Genomic DNA, 21,499 nt, shown 5'->3' on the forward strand with positions numbered 1-21,499 from the left:
GTTATTATTATTATTATCACCCTCATCTGGAGTAGCCTGTCAGGTGGACTGCCACGCTAACGTCTGCAGTGATCATTAGATTATTAGATGGTTGGTTTATTAGAGTGCCTTCTCCTCCTGTCTCTACAGAATGGTGAGCACAGCCATACGGCTACAAAGGAAGGCTACGCAGCTGTTGCAGAAGATGTATAGCTGTTGGTTTGAGTTGATGATCAGCTACACTTCGAATCACTGATCAATTACGCTTTGAGTCGTTGATCAGTTCAGCCCCACCCTGCCATCTGCTTGACTTCATGACTAGTTCAGTAGGCAGCGTGACTGCCTTGGATCAGCAGTGGTCCTGGGTACGAACTCCAGACCAGGACAAATTTTTCTTCACCTCTGAAGCTTCGCTACAATAGCTTTCCTTTGTAACCGTGCAGCTGAGCTTGGGTGGATGCCGATGAGCAATTGCTCGCTTATTACATTTGTGAATTTGTAAAGCAAACCAAGCGTGAAAATCAACAACAGAAACTCAGTGGCTGTGCTGTACTAGCCTTAAGAATGAGATCACAGGTTCGCTACCTGGTCGCAAATGGCAGTACAGTTGATGAGATGCTTCTAATCGCAAAAAGAAGAATGATTACGAGCACAGACTTGAGTGTAGGTTGGACAACCTTGGCAGGTGAAAAAAAATCTAGCAACTCTCCACCAAAAATTGTCAAGTAGGCCCCATTGCTAAGTTAGGGTGCAAAAACATTTTCCTTTTATGTTATGTAAGCACTGTCAACATGTCTGCGAAAAAAAAAATATATTGTAATGTTAGTTGTTTTGCAGACTGCAAGGACATACCTTTTAATTTTGCAAATGGCACTTACCACACTAACCAACCACTGTCAAATGACATCTCCTCCTTTGGAGTCATTAGGACTGTTAGACTACAGCAGCTTGGCTTGTGGCTCAGTGGTAAATCTTGCCCTCATCGAGCACTCCGAGATTTAAGATCTAAACATTTGAAAGCACTTTTCTCTGAGGTAAACGAGTTCTGGAATCGGGATGTTTACCATGTGTGAAAAATGATTTACTAACCTAGGAACATTGCCTACTAAAGAAAAGTTTACGACACAGCCTTAGTTCAACATGGACCTGTCAAGACTTGTAAGTGGAAAATCTGAAAAGCAGCGGTGCACTACAGTAGATTCGGTAGTTACCATGGGAACCTAGTTAAAGTGGGATGAGACATCATTCTGTCAAAAAAAAAACAATTTCTAGATTTTGAAACCTTCTCGTAAGAGCATTTCTTTAGTTTTCAGAAAAATATATTACACTAGGGTATTCGCGACTTGAAGAATGCTTTTTACAATTGTTCTATAAGCTATCTATAGCCTCAGAACAGCTTTCCATGACCTTTTCTAGATACAGAAGCATTTCTTAAAAAAATGGTTTGGTTTGGTTTATGGAGGTTTAACGCCCCAAAGCGACTCAGGCTATGTGAGACGCCGTAGTGGAGGGCTCCAGAAATTTCGACCACCTGGGGTTCTTTAACGTGCACTGACATCGCACTGTACACGGGCCTCTGGAATTTCGTCTCCAAAGAAATTCGACCGCCATGGCCGGGATCAAGCCTGTGTCTTTCGGGTCAGCAGCCGAGCACCGTAACCATTGAGCCATCACACGGATGCTATTTCCTAGCAAAAAAAAAAAAAAGTTTCAGGTCCCAAATGCTAATCCAGTATCTAATCTTTTGTTTACCTTTTCTGAACTACTATATTTGCCTATCTTGCTATATGTGCATTTTTTGTTTTTCTTCAAGACCCCGTTCACAGCCATTTTATTTTTCCTTTCTCTTATTTTTACCTGGCTTCTTAGCTTGCTTGTTCCTGTTTTCAGCCCTCTGTATTTTGTATACCAAATTTGTTATGTTTTCTTTGATGAACCCCCCCCCCCCCCCCCCCATGTAATGCCTACAAGCGCCCTTAGGGTATCTAAAAAAAGAATAAATAAATAATCCAGCCAATAGCAGAGCCAAAATTCTGCTTTTTGCACGCAAGGCTTTGATGACCAAGCGAACAAAGTTGGATAAAGGAATCACGCGCTTGACAAGCAAGGGAGTCGAGTTGAAAGCCCTTTACTGAAGATCCGAAGTCTTGTAACACAAAAAGGAAAAAGGTAGAATTTTCAGTGCTGTCAGCTTCAGCAGGAAATCATGGTCGTGACAAGCCCATTATCAGTGAAAACATTAGAGTACTATGCAATAAACGAGCTTCCAGTTAAGGGGAAACTGACGACAATTCCACCCAATTACTGTTCTAAAAAAAAATAATTCATTCACCAGCTCTTTCTGGCTACACTGACAGCAAAAGACGCAGCAAAAGACGCATTCATCACGGAGAAAAGTTTACGTAAAAACCTTCCTGCCAATCAGTTAAAACTGGTGATGTTCCTTACTTTTCATGAAAAGGATGAGTTGCCAATGTTTTTGAAGCAAATGGTACTGTACCATGGGCTCTGGGATCAGCGCCCAAAAATTGATGTCAACATATACATTTTAAGTGTGAAATCAGCCGGAGATGACGACAAGTGTATTTCACGTTTTTGATTTTATACCTTACAACAGCTGTTTTCAGCAAGTGATATATATATATATATATATTTTTTCTTCTGCTTTTCTAATCAATTAACTTTAAGCGGTAATATATTCAGTAATATTCGAAATTGATCAACAGCACAAAATAAATAAATTAATGAAATAAAAAAAAAATCCCCTGTGCCCCTTGGTTTCTGTGGCTGTTGTCTTCTGTCATATATATATATATATATATATATATATATATATATATATATATATATATATATATATATATATATATATATATATATAGTACGGCCAGCCGAGTGTGCTTTTGGGCCATGCAGTGTGTGTCCTTTAGCATCGTTGGTGTTCCAAAGCTCTAATGAACACCCGGCCTTACCTTTTCAGAGCTTAGACGTCCACAACAGCACTATAATACTAACTAATATACATACATATATATACCGGACGCGTAATTCGGAGGTCGTGGGTTCAGTTCCCACTGGCGGCATGTGGTTGTTTTTTCTTCTGGTTTTCTAATCAATTATCTTTAAGCAATAGCATATTTAGTACTATTCTTCACTGATCAACAGCACAAAATAAATGAAAAAAAAAATCCTCTGTGTTCCTTGGTTTCTGTGGCTGTTGGCAACTTTAATGTTGTTGGCTATTCAATTTCATAATGCACAGAAGCCTGGGAGGTCAAAATGGGATGCACCGTATGCTTCATCACTGCAGAAAGCCGCAAGAGAGAGGAAGTGCGTGTTTGAGGTTTAATTCAGGGCAGCAAACTCTCAGATGGCAGTGGTGGTGCTGTGTGGTGAACCCCCGACGGCTGAAACTGCACATATATGGCTGCCAAAAACGCACCACTTCGTATCTGAGAACGGCAACATGCTGAATGCTATTTCGGCAAAAATTAATTCCAGTGCTATACAATTTCTTTTAACGGCATTGAGCTGCAATTTTGGGGATCCCTGTCACCAGCAAGTCTCCACAGTCATCATCCAACATTCCTACCATACATTTCATTGTTTGTTTGTTGGGGTTTAACGTCCCAAAGCGGCTCAGGCTATGAGGGACGCTGTATTGAAGGGCTCCAGAAATTTCATCCACCTGGGGTTCTTTAACGTGCACTGACATCGCACAGTACACAGGCCTCTGGAATTTCCCCTCCAGAGAAATTCAACCGCCGCGGCTGGGATCGAACACTTCGTCTTTTGGGTCAGCAGCCGAGCGCCATAACCACTGAGCCACCGCAGCGAGGGCATTTCATTACCATCACTGTTTAGAGGTTGATTAAGATTGCTTTTTTAAAGACCGAATATAAATGCCATGCAAAATTCCCACTATTCATGCTGACAACAGCATTGCTCAGTTTCCTGTTTTGATGAAACTCACTTTGCTATAGTGTCATACTTCTCTTTTTCGGCACCTCATTCAGGGAACATACTCAGCATGAGCACAGACAACAAAATAAGTGTTTTGCTGCATTTCACGCCACAGAAGCAACTACGACTATCATGCATCAAACAAAAGGTTAGAAAAATCTGACTTATGCTAACAAACTACTGGATCTAAAATCGCTAGTTTATAACATTTCCTTCTTTTTCTGTGACAAGACTACGACCGCATTTTCTCATAACAGCAAGTTAGGGTGGAAATGATTTGAAAGAAGTGTGCTTGTTGTAATACACAATGCAACACTTTTTTCTTAGTTTCTCGAGTTTTCTGCATAAAAATGTGTTTACAAATGGCATGCATTTATCAAGCAATAATCTGTCCACAGGTGGCCATGTGTTAAAAGAAATTACATTTGAACAGAGACACAGCTATGCCGGAAAGGTTCCGATTGATTTTGGCTGCCCAAAATTTGTGCAAAATTCAGTTATTCACCCTGGCATTGCTCCTTACGAGACACTCTAGACAGCAAAGCAGAGATGCTTTGCACCCAAGAATGAGCGATAGCGATGCGAAGAACTCACCCAAACAAGTTAGCAAATGCAGTAAAGCCTCCTACTGAAGCAAAAATAATACACACGCTAAGGCCCGAGATAAACTAACACTGAATCCGCTTTATTCCCGGCTATTTGTTCAGCCATGATTTGTCCCAGACCTTCCGCCGCTACCTGTCACTGCTGCATGCTTGCTATCAAAGGTTCCCCTTACACCAGGTGCTCAAATGACGCAGTGCGCTGCTATCAAAGCGGGAGTTGCGGCGGGGCCCCATTGTTTGGTCTACAGCAAAAACAAAGCTCGAAAGTCTGTTTGTTGGGACTCCAGTTCCCTACACAGCGTGCCACTACGCAACATTGTCCCGCAATACAAAGGCAGCATGCCTGAATTTACTGAGAGTTCGTGCCTGTGCGAGGCAGACGCACTACCAAACACTTCCCACGCAGAACTCCACGCAAACACAACACTTCTTTCTGCCTTCAAACTTTATTAGAACACGAACATTATGGCAAGAAATATTTATATAATATTTATATCCACCAAGCTACCATCTTGAGGGAAATGTTAAACCAAGATACATGCCACACAGTCCAGCACGTGGGGAAAAAAAAAAAAAACATAAGAGGACTGTTTGTGCCCTTGCATTTCTCATTTTTGATCATATGCGGAGATTTTTCCCGAACTATGTACACACACAAGGACCAAAAAAAAAAAAATGCAACAAAGAGGGGCGACTCTACCGCAATGACCTTTCACATTCCACAGCAAAGGTGGGTTACACACGCTTCCTTTGGTCAGAAAGGATGCACGTTCTATCAAGCTCTCAAATAAGACACTTTTTATTTGAAAAGAAAGATAAGATGGTCACAGATCTAAGATGACTCACTCAGTTGCGTGCCACACGCGCACTGCGAAGACAACGCTGTTTTCCCCGCCCCAAAAACATCAAGTGTGGACCTATGTTCGAGGACAAGACCCAGTCCGCTCACTCTCAAATTCATGCCGCTAGTGGCTGTAAGTACAATTTGGCAGAGACTAAAAGCTAACAGCAAACAAAAAAAAAAGCATGAAACCATCACTTAATCCCACCCCTGATAAGGCAATGGCCCTGAGCACCCTGGACCCAGCTACTGATAGGGGACAATGAGGTGGCAGCTTGCCAGATAAGCGGTTGAATCAGGAGAAGATCGCCCAGTTCAGAAGGGATAAATATGCCAAAAAAATTTCCCACAGGTCCCTCTTCAGAGATGTTACTTAGCCAGAGCAAGTACAAAGACATCCCTGTCCAACAAGAATTTGAAAGAAAGCAGCAAAGGCGGCACACAAGCGATCAGCATGTATCAATGAGAAGCTTTCCGCAACAGTTTATCACCCAAACCCAGACACTGCCCTCTTATGTTTATTCAAGACAAAGACGAGAAGCTTTAGGCTACAGCAACGAAAATATAGTCTGCAGAAAGGGTCCAATGTCTCCTGCCTTGACATATCAGCACAGAAAAGAACTCACCAAGTAGCAAGCACGAGGCTTAACAATAAAAGTTTATCACCAAAGCCAACATGTTAATATCTGTGTACTCAAGACAAAGGCAAAAGCACCAGCTTTAGACTGTGAAAGAATCTAGAGGAGAAGATGAGGACGGGTATACTGCAGTGACATCCGAGAAAACGTCCACGCTTCAGTATTTTACCCGGTCTGTCTTCGGAATGAAGGCTTTCTGCGCAAGACTAGTCATGCTTACTTCAGTGAAATGCACCACCCACTTACGTTCTTTTTTCTTCTTTAATCTTTTACGAACGCGCCCATCACACACTTTCAGGCATTCACAGCAAGACAGTGTGTTACGTGCCCCTTGCACGAAGGTTCAGAGAAATCTGGGGACATTTCAAAGCAAAAATAGTCGTCGAGCGCACAACTTTTCTGTACAGGGGTCAGAAAATGCACAGCCAAACCTAAAGCTAGCTTCAACTATGCATGCATTCGAGAAAAAACCAGTGGATACACAGCCCAGCGCGCGAGTCGTACCGCCACTTCGCGGGCACGACACACAGCCAGGCTGACAAGGTGTAGCGAGTGCAAGAGAACTCTCAAACAATGTGCTGCATTTATAAGGTAACAAAGGCATGAACAAGTAATTACACATTCGTAGCAAGTTCCGTCCCTTTTTGCGCAGCCAAGGAAAACTGGCGCGAGCGAAACCAGACGCGACTCCCGACTCATCACCACAGTGCAGTAGTGCTACGTGTGACGAGGGCGGCCCTTTCTCCGCCTTTTTCCCCTCCTTCCCCGACACAAGCCGCTCAGACAACGGCGAAAGACATTTCCATGGGTTCCCAAACAACCTCCAACAAAAAAACCATTTGTCGCGCACATCAGCAGGAAGATGGAAGTGGCTTGCACAAGCACACACACGGCCATTTTGTTCCAAAACAAAGCCGTCACACGGTCCCAAGGGGGGAAGCCAGGGGAAAGGCAAAAGGAAAACAACTGCACCCTTAAGTGACAAAACAGCTCTACTCCTAAGTGTCCTCAGAGCAACGCAGAAAAAAAAGCACCAAACAGCAGCCCTCCTCGCCTCTCCTCAAAGGCGGTCGTTGCAAATAAGATAAAACGCGGGGCATGTGTACATTCACACCACTCTGGGACATAGAGGAGGGAGTATGTGAACTGCCCCTCCCCACTGCCCCTTGCAATCCCCCCAAATGCCGAATCAGTTTTACACTTGCTCTCGGGTCTTATGAATTTGAGTTCATTACGATTGATTGGCCGTGGATAAAAGAAGTACAAGTACACATTCCCACTGCCCTGTGGCCTCCGACAGAGTGACAGGTAGACGAATGTGCCAGTGCCCCTCGTTCTCCACACACCAGATCAGCTTTTACGCCCCGTCTTTGGGTGTGAACGATTCGACACAGCTGACAATTACCACCGACTGACAGGAGATAAAAGCGGCCCTATCCTCTGGCCGTCCAGGAAAGAAAGACGCAACGGTGTCACGACACGTTCTTTCAACTTCCACAAAACAGAAAAAAGCATGCCACGACGCCGCATTAAGAATTTAAAACAAAGAAAAAGCAGAAAAATGTCAATCACGCGGTGCACTGCTAGAGGAGGGGGGCTGGGAACCACGAGCGATGCGGGTACTCGGCCGCGACCGCCTCTAAAGTTTCGTTTTTCTTCTTTCTCGCCAGGCGCGACCTGATGACTCGGCTCTTTCTTCACGAACTCAGTAGCGGCTTCCGCCCAGGTTCTGTTGGACGGCCGATCGCGCCGCCTCGGCGGCCACGTTCGCCGCGGCCCCCTGGACGTGCTCGTTGCGAAGCACGCCGGCGGTGAACTCTTGCTGCGCCTTGGCGAACGAGGCGCCCGTGGAACGGTAGAGGCGGTGCACGCGCAGCAACATGATGCCCGACCAGGCCGCGTTCACGGCGTGGCCCGTCGCCACGATGGTGAGGAAGATGCCGAGCGGGATGGAATTGCTGAACGCGTCGATGGCCACCACGAAGCCCGAGGCGCCCGTGGTGCCGATGCCGACGGCGTAGATGACCGACACGATGAGCTGCACGAAGAAGACGAAGAAGAAGACCATGAAGTTGAAGGACGAGTCGGAGCGGAACGCCTTGTACAGCGGCCGGAACCAGCAGAGGAACGAGAGCGGCGCGAACAGCACCAAGTAGAGGATGGAGAAGCCGAAGTGCGTGGCGCCGCCCATCTTCACGAGCACGGCGAGGCCGCCCAGGAAGTTGAGGACCAGCACGAGCACGTAGAAGATCCACAGGTAGTAGACGGTGCGCACGATCTTCTGGAACTCGAGCGGAATGTCCACGCCGATGTCCTGGTAGAAGCAGGGCGCCACGCAGCACTTCTCGGGCAGCGGGGGCCAGTTGTTGGCGCGGGCGTTGAACGCGGCGCCGCGCAGCGCTTCCTCGCGCGCCTGCAGCTCGGCCGCCTTCTTCTCGAGCTCCTCCTGTCGCTTCTGGAGCTCCGCCGTCGAGATCGTGGTCGACTGGCCTCCGCCCGCCGAGTAGGCCGGAGGCGGTTCCGTCACGGCTTGCATGACGGCCGGCTGTACGGACGGTGCCGCCACTGGGGCAGCTGGTGTCGCGGCCGTCGAAGGCCGGTACTGGGGCGGACTCGTCGTCGGCCGCGGCTGCGCCGGCTCGGCGAACGGGTTGTAGTCTTCTAGGCCTAACCCCGACTGCGCCTGCTGGCTGCGGCTTGTCACTTGCGTGACGGCCGGGTCGGCGAAGGGGCTCGGGGCGTGCGGGTCCGCGAACGGGTTGGAGTCCAGGCCCGACATTGTGGTGATGCTCTCGCGGCTCGTCGCACCGCGCTCGCGTCGTGAGTCCGAAGTCGCGCCGGCGTTTGTTTTTCCTACGCTCACCCTAAGCCGACTTTCCGAATGGTGGTGGTGGTGGGAGTTCCAACACGGCCACGACCATCGCGCGTAACCTCGCAACAACTGCGCCGACTCGTACTACTCTCGACGCCGGTCAAAAGGGCGACAGGAAGCGCGGTAAGCGCCGCCGTTGCCTACCGGAAGTGACCGAATCAGTGAAGAATGCGCATGCGCAGCTCGTCCGAATGGCGGCGAGTTTCGCTGCTTCGCAGACGACTTTTCTCGCCGAAACGAGAACTGACGGCGTACATTTCCTGATAAGAGCTGCACCGTTTCGCTAGGTTGTTGCACCAAAATAAAACCAAAACAATGACATCTGGCTGTGCTCTCAGAGAATGGAATAAAGCTTCCAGAGACTCGAGCACATAAAAACGAACGCACATTCCCCACTCGACCGGGAGTCGCTTCTTGCCCGCCGAAAGCAAAACGTCACCCAAGCACGAAACAATACTCTTTAAGGCTTCACAAATACACAGCACAGTAATCGCTGCCAGTTACTGATTGCATTTAATATGGGAACAGCCTGGCGGCTTAGAACACAAGCTTCGACCGAGCGCAGCACTGTTTTGACAACCCAACAATCCGATCGTCACACAATGTGCCCACTACGCTCATAACCACTTGATGGCTGCAGAACCAAAACAGACTGACCGGAACATGAGGTGTTGTCGGCCATATCCTTGCATGCAGCGATGAATAATGTTAGCTCAATATATCAGCCACCCAACGACGCGGTTATGAACTGTATCCCACTTACCAGGCCAGCCGCGCAGTCCTTTGACGAACCTGTTCCGCATATCCTCACACAAAGCCCGATTCCACACATGTTTACGGATTCTCCGACACAGATTACAGGGGTATGGAAACAGAATTTAAATGCAAACTTTGTAAAATGCGCCGAACTCGCCGTTCGGACGCATGGCTGGCAGACGTACGCCGGCCATCGGCAAAACCAGATGCGAAACAATTCGCGAAGCCCGAAGCACATTTATTACTTCCTTTTCAAATGCCATTTGCTCTCAATAATCGTTAAAGACGGTAGTTTTTTAAAAAAAATAACTTTTTAGTCATATAAATTTTTAGTATGCAAAATTTGCTGTTGTATTTGATTTAAAATCGCTCCCGCGGTTTTCGTCCCTGCTTCCACGGTGTTTACGTCGGCTTCGCCGCGTGGTTGGCGTAGTCGACTGATACCGTGGTATGATGTTTGCCGGTAAGCATTGTTTGCGAAACTAAAGTTACCTGAAGTTTTTCGCCGTGAAACCAATTCTGCGTCCCGATAATATTATTTAGGACTCGCGGAACGTTGTCAGGACAGTGCCGAACGCATGTTCTCTGCATTGGTCGCCTTTTTTTTTACCCAGGTGAAATCGACGACGTGTGCTACTTCGGAGTCTTGACAGCGCTTTTGCTGCGCTGTGCGACTTCGTTATGGCCCTATTCGGGTACGAGAGCCGCTTCCGTGATCACACCTCTATCTATAATCATTGCTGTTGAGCCATTTTCATCTTCGGTTCAATGCAGGTACTCCAGTCTTGATTTATTTCTCTCTGCAGGCGCCGGCAAGCCGCCAATGTACGGAGATTACGAGGCTCAGAGGCACTGGATGGAGGTCACAGTGAATCTCCCGGTGACTGAATGGTAGGAGGATGTATTTTATTTCAGGTTCACGTTTTTTTCCCCTCTCGCTTTCTTACTTTGGACTCGCGAGCCTCGAGATTAAGTTTAGCATTAGCGTTATCAACTGGCTTTCTCAGAAACTTTTTTTTGTTTGTATGTATATCACGCTTTTATAGCTGTTTGTTTATCTACCAGGTACGAGAACTCGACAGACAACGACCTCTTGTACTGGGGACTGGACTACCCGCCACTGACTGCCTACCACAGCTGGATATGTGGGAAAGTGTAAGAATCTTATTTAGTTTAGTAACGGGATTTCGTGCAACACGAAAATATATTCTACTCGATCAAAGCCAGCTGTTTCTTGGAAAGAAGACCAAAATTGCTGCATGTTTACCTTCGTACCGTGGGACCAAAGAAAACAATTTGCAGTAGGCAGCTTGCACTGACGTGATACTGGCTGCTCGGTTGGTGGATCAACTTTCTTTATAAGCAATATTTCTTTATAAGCAGAGGAACTTGCAACAGCTGTTGCATTGGGGAAATGGCCTGGAGCCATGTGTTACCTCTTGAAATGTGCCTTTTTCAAACACGGGTGCTCTGTGCATACACGCTTATTTACCTCCAGCTTCAATGGTTGAACGCTAACATCCAGATCCTACTGAGCGTGCACGGTTTGTGTTGGTGATGTGCGCATGCAACAGGTGGCTGCAGGTGTCGGCATACACTTGCCACTTCGCAGGCATAGTTGGCACCTCGTGGAACCGGATTGCACCTGCGTCTCCCATGTGCGTTTGTTTTCAACCAGTAGCAGACGACTTTTGGCACTCCACAGAGGGCGCCACATCTTGTGGCGCCCTCTGTGGAGTGGCTTGTCCGGATTGTCACTGAAGCCAATGGCTCAATATCGTGATATGACAGGAATTTGTTTAAGTGTGAATGTGAAGTTGTTATGCATGTATTTATGTCATAAGCCAGTATTTCCCAGTACCTTGGTGTACTTCAGAAGGCTTTGACGATCACTGCTATATGCCACTTCCATTCTTGTGCACTTTACCGATGAACGACAGGGGTGACATGTTCACGTGCATTAGCAACAGAGAGCAAAACTAGCTGTTGCCTTTTGACTCCTGATTGCGAAATAAGAAATTCCAAAGGACTTCATAAAAAATGATGGTTTACTGTACATTTTTACCCAGACATATTGGGCCTTGTACTAAGAGGCCCCTCGTTGGGGGATGACTGATTTAGCCATTCATTAAAGTTTGGTTTTGCTGCGACTACTGTGCCTGCCTATGATGCGTTTTGCAACAGTGAAGTAGCTGTGTGCGAAACTCTCACTGTTTTACGGTTTTAATTTTGTTGGAATTCTTAGTGCAGAAGTCGTCAATGGCAGCTGGGTTGCTCTCAACGCGTCGAGAGGCATAGAAAGCTACCACCACAAGCTGTTCATGCGTTACACAGGTGAGATGAGACACCATGTTTCAGCAGCTGCACCAGTCCCTCGAATTAGTTTTTCTTGTTGCTGTTGTTTTTTAGTTTGCTCAAGTGCCACTGTCGCTACTGGTACTGCAGCTTATCCCCATGCCACCGTGATGCTGTGTGCTAACATCCCTTTGTGTCTGTGTTCACCAGTGCTTGGTTGATTGTGGTAGGCTGTAGGGGCGTCTGCTTCAACTTTACGATGAAGGCACGTGTCCTGTGTCTTGTTTCTTTGTCTTCCTAAATGTTTGCGCCCACAGAACATAAAAGTAAGAGACCCCCCTCCCTCATGTTCTGAACATTGCCGCATTGAATAGGGGTGCCACCTTACAAAGCACTTGTGGCGTCGAAACCGGTAGCGCCCCCTATACAGAGTGGCAAGGTTTGGAACACGAGGGGAGATGGGAGGGGGGCCTTTTACTTTTGCTTATGATAGTACACATTCGTATGAGACGCATGACGTGTCCTTAACGAAGTCCAAAATATCGCGCAAGTCTGAATGATTGGAATTCAAAAAATCAGTCGGCTACAGTATATGCTTACTTGGCAGACTGCACTTACCATGGTTGTAATTTTCGAAGTTTCTAAATCAAAGTTCAGTCCATTCCACTGGGTGTACCTTATTCTTGTGACCGATGAAATGCATTGATGCTGGCACACTGCTATCCGTGCTTGAAGTAGTTGGGACTACAGATTTTTCTTGTGGGTTCTTGCTTTGGAATGATGCGCAGGACATTAGCAAACATGAATCACCACGTAAAAGTCGCTTACACCCGGCAAATAATTTACAACTGAATTTTTTTCTCATTCAGTTTTAGCTTCAGCATCCGTACTGCTGAAGCCGCTGCAGAAACTGTTGTAAAATTTCTGTTTGTTCCCGTGACGCCATTTTGGGACCTGAGGCAGCCTGGCGACGTAGTTAGAAATGATAAAATGGTGACTATTTAGTATCGTAGTTTCTGTACGACTCCTGCGACCTCAACAGTACCTGTGACATCATAGCTATAATTCTGCTGTTAAAGCCGCGACTGAAAATATTTGAGAAAAAAATTTAATTGTAACTAACTTACCAAGTGCAGGTGACCATTATAAAGGAAAAAAAGAATTAACAAGAACAATTTGATGTCCCTACTTAAACTGCCACACTTAAACTGCCACACAGTTTCATGTTTTTGTAATGAAAATTCAGACTGTAAACTAAATTCTTCTTCGAAGGATCGGATAGTATTAATTGCATTTTGTACTTTAATGCTTGCAAGCTTTCAGTACTTTTACTTGAAGAACAGAGTGGCAGAATATATTTTCAGAAGGCTTGTCATATCTGGTGGTCTTGTGTCCATGGTTGTAGTGATCACCTGTGTATTTTTTTTTTTTGTCATGTTTACAGTCCTGGCTGCGGATGTTGTCGTGTACTTTCCCGCGGTGTTTTTCTTCTGGAACTCTCTGTGGGCACCCGTGAAAATGAAGCCGAGAGACATGGTAAGCCATGGCATGATTTGAGCTCGTCTTAGGCCTCTTTAGGGGGATGCGGCTTTGAATTTCCAAAGAAATGGCCAAAAAATTTATTTTTTGAAAATTGCTGTATCTGCTTGTATGCCTGCCTCATATTTTTTTATGCTCTCCCAAAGTTTCGTAGCTGAAGTCAATAGGGGAGTAATCTAAAAAATTCGATTTGAGAACCGCTTCAGCCCTGCGTTGCGGGGAAACGCTCGAACAGTGGGAATTTTTCTCTGATGGTTTGTTGCCTAGACGCTTACCTAGTGGAGCAGATTTCTTCGACTCTTTGAACTGTTTTGACATCATTTGTTTTGTTGCACTCCTAGGACCATACTGCAGGTCAAGACATTTCTTTGTTTGCAAATTTATAGGTTTTAAATTTCTGCTATAAATTTTTCATCTCTCCCTAAATCCCTAAACGTGTCAACGGAGACTGCATCGCAAAAATTCAAAACCAAAATTTGTGCTTTGCGAGAAAAAAAAAATGATAAGAATGTCTTGACCTGTAGCATGTCAGTAAAAATGCAATGAATGGTGAAGCAGCCTTCTGCCACATTTTCTGAACTCTAGAACCTTTTCGCAAGATTCAGAGGAAAAAATATATATTAGAAAACAATTTTCCAGCGATATGACAGTGAAATTTGGTTAGAGTAGTCATAAAATTATTTCTAATATATAGATAACCGCTGGTCCTTAAGGGTAACAGAGTGGATTCCCAGAGAAGGCAAGCGTAGAAGGGGGCAGCAGAAAGTCAGATGGGCGGATGAGATCATGAAGCTTGCGGGGATAGGGTGGCCGCAACTGGCGAAAGACAGGGTCAGTTGGAGAGACATGGGAGAGGCCTTTGCCCTGCAGTGGGCTTAGTCAGGCTGATGATGATGATACATAGGGGTTGCACGTTACAGTTTAAACTGGAAAACGCCGATAAAAGTACGCCGAATTCGATTATCGAAATTCAGTTTTGACTGAAAAAGGCCAGTCTCCTTGACATGCGCTCCGCAGCTAGCTAGCTACAGAGTAGGAATTACACTGAGGCATTGGAAAAAATGAACAATGTGCAGAAGCCTGGGGCGTGGTGACGCAATGTACTGTTGGCTACGCATCTTCAGACTTGGAGGCTCTATGTCATCGTCAAACACTGTCCGCTAGTGCAGCGTAGTCCACTGTCATTACTTGCTTAGGTCAGTTTCTTGGCAGATTTCTCCACTGCATGTAAGGGCATAAGACACCATTACGAAGGTAATGGTTTCTTTACGAAACCAAAGAATTATGAAGAAGTGGGATGTTCTGGCTACCACGATTGATAAGTGTCAATTCCATGGCTGTCACCAGCACGAGGCGATGTGAAGTGCAAAATTGGTTTTTGAAGAAAGAAAATGGTGCAGTAATTGTCTCACAAATCTCGGTGGACACCTGAACTGCGCCGTAAGGGAAGGGAGGAAGGTGGGAGTGAAAGAAGGAAGAGGTGCAGTAGTGGAGGTCTCTGGAATAATTTCGACCACCTGGGGATCTTTAATGTGCACTGACATCGCACAGCACATGGGTGCCTTTTTGCGTTTCGCTCCCATCGAAACGCGGCTGCCGTGGCCCGGTTCGATCCCAGGAACTCAGGCTCAGTAGCCCCTGGTCGTACGTGTTGCATCGGCTGCTTTGCAGTCATAATACAAACTGAAGTTGACACGACATGGAATGAGAGAGACAGAAAACTTTTTCTGTGTTCCATGTCTGACACGGCATGAGAGCATGTGTGCTGTAGAAACAAGTGTTTGTTTTTTGTTCCTTTAAGTTCATTTTGCTGTCTGCTTGCAGGCCATTGCCAGCACCCTGACTCTGATCATGCCTGGGCTGGTTCTCATCGACCATGGGCACTTTCAGTATCCTTCTGTGTTTCTCAGCTTAACTCGAGAATTGCGGGGGGTGGGCATGGCCACAGCAGAACTCATTACAGGCTGTCACATTTCGTCTGCCTTGAACAAATATAGCTGGCAGCTTTAATGAAGATACTAGGTCTGTCTTCAGGACACCTATGCTATTGGAATTGGGGCACAGCAGACTTGCATAAGCTTAAAACACTTGAGCATAGATTCACATGCATGTGCTCAGTTGTGCTCATGTCCCAACATTGGGCTCACCCAACTGACCTTGGATTTGTTCAGTTTTGTGCTTGACCTTGAGTCTCAATTTAAATGTGCAGAACAGTGCAGTAGAATATCAAGGGGGAAAGCATGACAACATGGTACCTGAAACTGGCATCTTACCTACAGCTTGTCGTTTTTTTCTTTTCCTATATGTACTTGTTGTTCTTTTCCATATAAGTCGGTAAAGAGTTAGAGCTGTGTGGCCATTTTTTCGTGCCTCACATTCGATTACACATTCAATTACACCATTCACACTTTTGCTCATAGAGGGCGCCACTCTGTGGCGTGTGGCAAACGGTGCGTTTAGCTCCGCAAGTAGCTGCCACTGAATCTTGAATCTTACATTATATACAAGCGTAGTAACCAGCGGTCAGTTTTTTTATGTCACGGGCGCATCACCTCTTATAACGTTGTCGTGAAATGTGTAATTGTCGAGAGGGTTGGGCTGTTTGAAAAATGGTTTGTCCTTGACGAGGGTGCTACCAAGGTACAACTGCGTGTGCCTGGGCCTTTGCCTGGTCGCCATGGCCTTTGTGGAGCGTGAGCAGCTGCTGCTTGGTGCCGTGGCCTTCTCCCTGGCACTCAACTACAAGCAGATGGCGCTGTACTATGCCATCCCCTTCTTCTGCTTCTTGCTTGGCAGCTGCTTTCAGCGGCAGGGGCTCGGGTCCAAGTGAGTGATATGGCAGTGTTGCCGCTGCTTTCTTGCTTGCTGGTGCAAAAGCATTAGGTAACAGTTTAAGGGGGGATGTGGGGATCACTTCGTAAAAATCGCCAAAAAAGTTGTTTTTTGGAAAGTACACATTTTGGCATCTCCAACACTGTTTCTATGTTGTGCTGAAATATTTTACCCAAAAATAAACTTTAAGCGCTCTAAATAAATATATTTGTCGGCATCTACACATCGTGTGTGCTAGCTTAGAACCGTCAGGCTTGTTTTCTCGAAAGTTTGTTTTGAGCTTAATACCTTGTTCGTGAAAAGTGTAGCACAGCAATGGGTGCATGGATTTTTACCCCATTTGTTTTGTTGTGATCACTGAAATGTGGTCTGTGTCAAGACAGTCTCAGATTTACCATTTAAGCTCATTTGTTTTTATTACATGGTAATTAGAGCATATTAAATTCTAAACATAAAAGAAGGTGCTTATTGTGTCCTTTGGTGCGGAAAAATTAAAAAAAAAATTGAGAGTCTTGATTTACACCACACTTCTTATTAAATATTAAATAGTAAATATTAAAAGCACTTACACACCTGTAGCCTGTTTCTTTGTCATGCTAGGCTTTCCACAAGCAAGCAACGTGGGGGCAACATATATACAATGATAAAAGGGAACCTATTGAAGCTGCCATTGTGAAACTTTACATGTGATTGTTTGATGCTGTTTTAGGTCAGTCTGCCAAATTTCATCACTCTAGGTCGAAAACTAGAAAAGTTGCCTTCGATCCCCTCATCCCCCCTTAAGCTCTTTGTTGCACTAAATAGAAGGTTTTGTAATTCTTTGCAACTTCTGTGTCCCTTGATAAGTTCTTGAGCTGGCTGTAGCTGGCACAGAACAGCGTTCATTGGTGGGGTAAGAGAGCGGTCTTTATCCTGCTGTGGACGTAGTTAGCTTGATGATGAGGATGTTGATGTAATGTTTGACCCAAGGACCCATATTAGGCTGACGGTGCTTTTTCTTGGGGTCTTGTTCCATCTTTTACAAAAAGAAGTGAAAGGGAAGAAAAGAAAAATAACTCGCAGAGTACAGTAAGCGCTTTTTCAATCTGCACCTCTCTCCCTAGTTGCTCTAAACAGACACTGATGACGAATTGGAGATGGCCTGTATTGATAGGATACTGCATTATGACAACAAAGACGCAACTTTTACTGAAGTTTTGTAGGCTAGAAGAGATGCAAGAATGGAATACAAGTGTCGACCTGACTGGCTGGCTGATTTTGCGAGTAAACTACAGTGCGTTGACACGTTTTTTAAAAAATATTTTTGGTGCTGATTATAGAGGCTGTGCTGTTCCACCATTCACTTCAAAATGTCGATCTTGGAGTTCTTTTCACTGTAGACGTCACGAGTTCAAACTGAATGGTGGGACAATTTCTAAACGCATTTTTCTCAGCAATAAATGGCTTGCTTCCAGACAAGCGTCAACATTCATAGGAAGAGCCTGCAGCAACAATTTTTACTAAGACCAAAATTGGATGGACTTGTCCCGTCCCTTGAGAGTTACAAGTTAGTAAATCTCTTCACCAGTACAGTTTGAACTAAGTTCATTGGTGACACAGATGCCCATAATGCACACTTTTGCTTGCCGGACAAACCAGACCCTTGAATGTGGCATTCATAAGCTATAAATTCAGCTTCTAAAGAAAAAAATTTCCCATTTCTAACTGACGTAGTATCGTGCTTCACACCTCTGGTGGTTCCATTGCTGCTGTGTAGAACACTCAGTGGAATAAAACACGAGTGAGGGAACTGTATCTATCTCCTTTACTTAATTTTGTGGTTCAGGACTGCATCAGTGTTTGCTGTAATGATGCTTGACTGTGCAAGGATTGGCAATTTTTTTTATGACTCCTGAACAAGTTTATTGTATTATGTGGTGAACAAGCTGTGCAAGAGATCGAGAGAAGCTCTTTAATGAAAGACAGAGAATTTAGCCATCGTTGAAATAGCGCTCGCATGCTACTCTGTGCTAGGGAAGGGTTTCGGGAGAGAAAGGTAGAAAGAGACGAGTGTAGAAAAAAAATGATGAGGAATAAAAATAAGCAGTCATTGCATTGGGATTACTATTATATACGTCAGAGGAGAATGCAGGTAAGCTCAAAAGTAAACGAAGGTCAGTGCATCGTAGAAAAAAAAATAAGAGGAACAAAAATATGCGGTCATTGAATCGGAATTAGCATAGACATCAGAGGGGAATGCAGGTAAGTTTAAAAGCAAATGAAGTTCAGTGCATTGTAAATACTTTTCAAGGGGGACGCAAGAGGGTTGTAAAGTTTGTCAGTTAGTCCAGTGTCCTCCGGTGTGCACTGCTGAAGCATTGTACGTAACTTGTTTCAGGCTGAAGCTGTTCCTTGGTCTTGCCGTCGTGGTCATTGGCACATTTGGTCTCTGCTGGGCACCTTACCTGGGCAGCGTTGACCGAGCCTTGCAGGTTTTCAGGCGCCTGTTTCCCCTGGACAGGGGCCTGTTTGAGGTGAGCATGATGGCCTGACTGATGATGGTGCACAAGGAATGATGGTGTTTTTAAGGCGAAAGCCTTTAAAGGGTCAGTCTACTGAATTTTATCGACCATATTTTCTTTGCGGCAACTGATAGCTCTTTACTCAAATTACCATTTAGCCAGGTGTGGTGCCAAGGAGTGTGGTAGAACATTTTAAAATAGAATTTATTGATGTGGGAACACATCTGTATGAGATGGTAGTCTCATCTGGCAACCATCTGGATTTCTGCCGCGCGGCGACAAACATGGCGGCACCCGTCAAAGCCGGACCTCTCGCTTCGGACTGGATTCTCGTTGTTGCTGCCTTTTTCAGTGCGTTCACTGGCCATAAATGGGGCGCCGGTCTTTCGCTTCGTCTCATCTCGCCTATAAGAAAACGTATAAGAGATAAATTTGCTTTATTTTAATCATTAGAGTGACGATTCTGCCGCTCCTAGGCTTAAGTGGAGAGTCGGTTTGTTTACAGCAATGGTTCCCGTCCTGACGACCAGATGGCGCCACTATAGGCTGAGTTTATTTTTGCGTCTCTGCTAGCATACGCTGAACTAAAAGTGGGAATGTGCCTGCGTTTTGCGTACGTGTAACTATAAATATTCATGTGATTTAGAGAAACAGCGAGCGGTATGCCTTCTACAGTTTACTAGATCAAAACGTGCGTTTCTCTGACATTGGGGCATACAAATGGTACCTAGTATATTCACTTATGCTTCTACAAAAAAAGACTACCACTTTCTTGAACAAAATGAACGTTTGGGGTCGCCACCATGCTTTTTTTACGCAACTTTTAACGCCGAAATAAAATATAAATTCCTGCCTAAACCGGGCGCAGACCCCTCGTTATTGATGTTATAGGGTGCCAACTACCAGAATATGCCATTATTTATACACTCATCTCGGTGACTAGACTGACCCTTTAATGTCTCATCGTTGTCGACAGAAGGTTGTCAGCAGAGGTGTCACGCTTTTCGGTTGGTCGAAATGGTCATGACGCCAGAGTGTGCGGATTCGGAGCAATGAGGTCACCCGTGGACGCCTGACGCCCCCTTTTGGAGCAGACGGCAACTAATAAAATAGTTGTCGTCCGCTCCGACAGGGGGCGTTAGGTGTCCGTGGGTGACCAAGCACTAGTACAGCGCAAACAGTCTCACAGTCAATGCCAACAGTGCGCCTTTCAGCACAGCAAAGGTCTTGCAGCACTTTAGAGAGCCAAAGTGCCCCCCCCCCCCCCCCCCCCCCCCTGAATTTTTATGTGTGTAGTGGGAGAGAAAAAAAGGTGAGGGAGAGGTTGCAATCAGAATGTTTTTGGCACATTGTTTTCACAGGGGCAGATACAAGTATAGAAGGCAGTCAAGTTTGTTAATCAAATTGTGCTTTTTTTATCTTTTTGTCACAAAAAAGAATAGTTTAAGAGGTAGACAAAGTGTACTTATAGTTCTTCTTAACACTTGAGAATGCAAGCATGGGAAGCACCCTTTGCTCAGACATTTTTTTTGTGTGTGAACTGCAATGTGTGCAACTTGTGAAAGAAACATTTGCTGCAGCTTATGTATGTGATTGTGCAAGACAGGGCACAGTGAGGGTATGATCATCTGTGATTGTCTTTGACAAAGCAGTTTGTCACGATTGTTATAGTAGCTCGTACGTCGGGGAAATGAGTGCAGTTTATGCACTCTATAGAGTTATGCTGTCTAGTTGCTAGTTAAGTTAGTCTAGCCCTCGGCAGGGGTTTGAACTGGGGACCTATGTTAGGTGTCTTAATGCTTAATGTTCGATCACAGCCTCAGCGTCGGCTCATTTTTATATGCCTCATCTGACGCGAACTGAATTTTGACGTCGTAGCCACCGTTTGGCTTTTCAAACCAAAACAACTGAAGTGAAGAAATTGAGTTGAAAATTACTTACCGCACAGAGGTTAATTTCTTGTGATGATCGATGAATAGTACTTCTAATGTCTTACAAATTATTGCAAAGTAGGAAGTCTGTAACTGAAAATTTAGTGTTCGTACTGTAAGAAGATGAGTGCTACGTTGGAAGCTTGTTGAAATCTGGTCCTGCTATGTGTTGACATCTGCCTCTCTGCATTGAGGGGTACCAGGCAATGATAAACTTCTGAAAACCTTGCTTCGGCGAATTTTTCTTGTTTCTAGGACAAGGTTGCCAACTTGTGGTGTACACTGTCCGTAGTGGTCAAGCTCAAGAGTCTGTACTCATCAGCGATGCTGGCATGGATCAGGTAAGGTTACCTTCAAATAACTTGTCGTGCGATTTTGACTGAAGTAGCGAAACAAAAATCCCTTTTGACTTTTTATCGTATCCCAGAATTCCTCCCTTCACCTTCTCTCCCTCTAGATGAGCCCTTAGCAGTCTCTTAGGCTAGGCTAGGAGCGCAATGGCATTTGAGCTACAACTTGCTATGCCAACTATGGAATCGTTTGCTATGTAGAAGAATCCTTTGTTAGTTAATGGGTTTAAAAAGAAAAAAAAATGAAAATCCTTTTGATATTATTCTTTACGAACTCTCTTGTACAAATTATTAGTAGGGGTGTGCGAATATCAAATTTTTCGAATACGAATAGAATACGAATACTTGGTTCCGAATATCGAATCGAATATCGAATAATCAAGGACAGACGCATTTA

The 21,499-nt window shown here is 45.2% G+C and overlaps 3 protein-coding genes across 4 annotated transcripts in view; 1 reads left to right on the forward strand and 2 right to left on the reverse strand.

Moving 5' to 3' along the window:
• The window catches only part of LOC149366893 (asparagine synthetase domain-containing protein 1), a 35,496-nt gene extending 25,643 nt beyond the window's left edge, over positions 1-9,853 (reverse strand). For both annotated transcript variants that reach the window (XM_089552947.1, XM_089552958.1), the window contains exon 1: positions 9,662-9,853. In XM_089552947.1, coding sequence (XP_089409073.1) covers positions 9,662-9,730 — 69 coding nt within the window. In that variant the 5' untranslated portion in view covers positions 9,731-9,853. The remainder of the gene's footprint in view (positions 1-9,661) is intronic.
• Scamp (secretory carrier membrane protein) lies at positions 4,975-8,989 on the reverse strand. Its single transcript, XM_089552969.1, has one exon. It carries the CDS (start codon positions 8,803-8,805, stop codon positions 7,732-7,734), a length of 1,074 nt encoding a protein of 357 aa, XP_089409095.1. The 5' UTR covers positions 8,806-8,989; the 3' UTR covers positions 4,975-7,731.
• A 183-nt stretch (positions 9,854-10,036) lies between the features above and the next one.
• gny (ALG6 alpha-1,3-glucosyltransferase garnysstan) overlaps positions 10,037-21,499 on the forward strand; it is a 29,384-nt gene continuing 17,921 nt past the window's right edge. Inside the window, exons 1-10 of the mRNA XM_089552977.1 lie at positions 10,037-10,117; positions 10,269-10,349; positions 10,461-10,545; positions 10,720-10,809; positions 11,900-11,988; positions 13,394-13,485; positions 15,313-15,377; positions 16,129-16,314; positions 18,698-18,833; positions 21,008-21,093. Coding sequence (XP_089409103.1) covers positions 10,105-10,117; positions 10,269-10,349; positions 10,461-10,545; positions 10,720-10,809; positions 11,900-11,988; positions 13,394-13,485; positions 15,313-15,377; positions 16,129-16,314; positions 18,698-18,833; positions 21,008-21,093 — 923 coding nt within the window. The 5' untranslated portion in view covers positions 10,037-10,104. The remainder of the gene's footprint in view (positions 10,118-10,268; positions 10,350-10,460; positions 10,546-10,719; positions 10,810-11,899; positions 11,989-13,393; positions 13,486-15,312; positions 15,378-16,128; positions 16,315-18,697; positions 18,834-21,007; positions 21,094-21,499) is intronic.

Source organism: Amblyomma mixtum, chromosome 1 (assembly GCF_055824585.1).
Source record: "Amblyomma mixtum isolate Tamu chromosome 1, ASM5582458v1, whole genome shotgun sequence".
Classification (NCBI taxonomy): Eukaryota; Metazoa; Arthropoda; class Arachnida; order Ixodida; family Ixodidae; genus Amblyomma; species Amblyomma mixtum.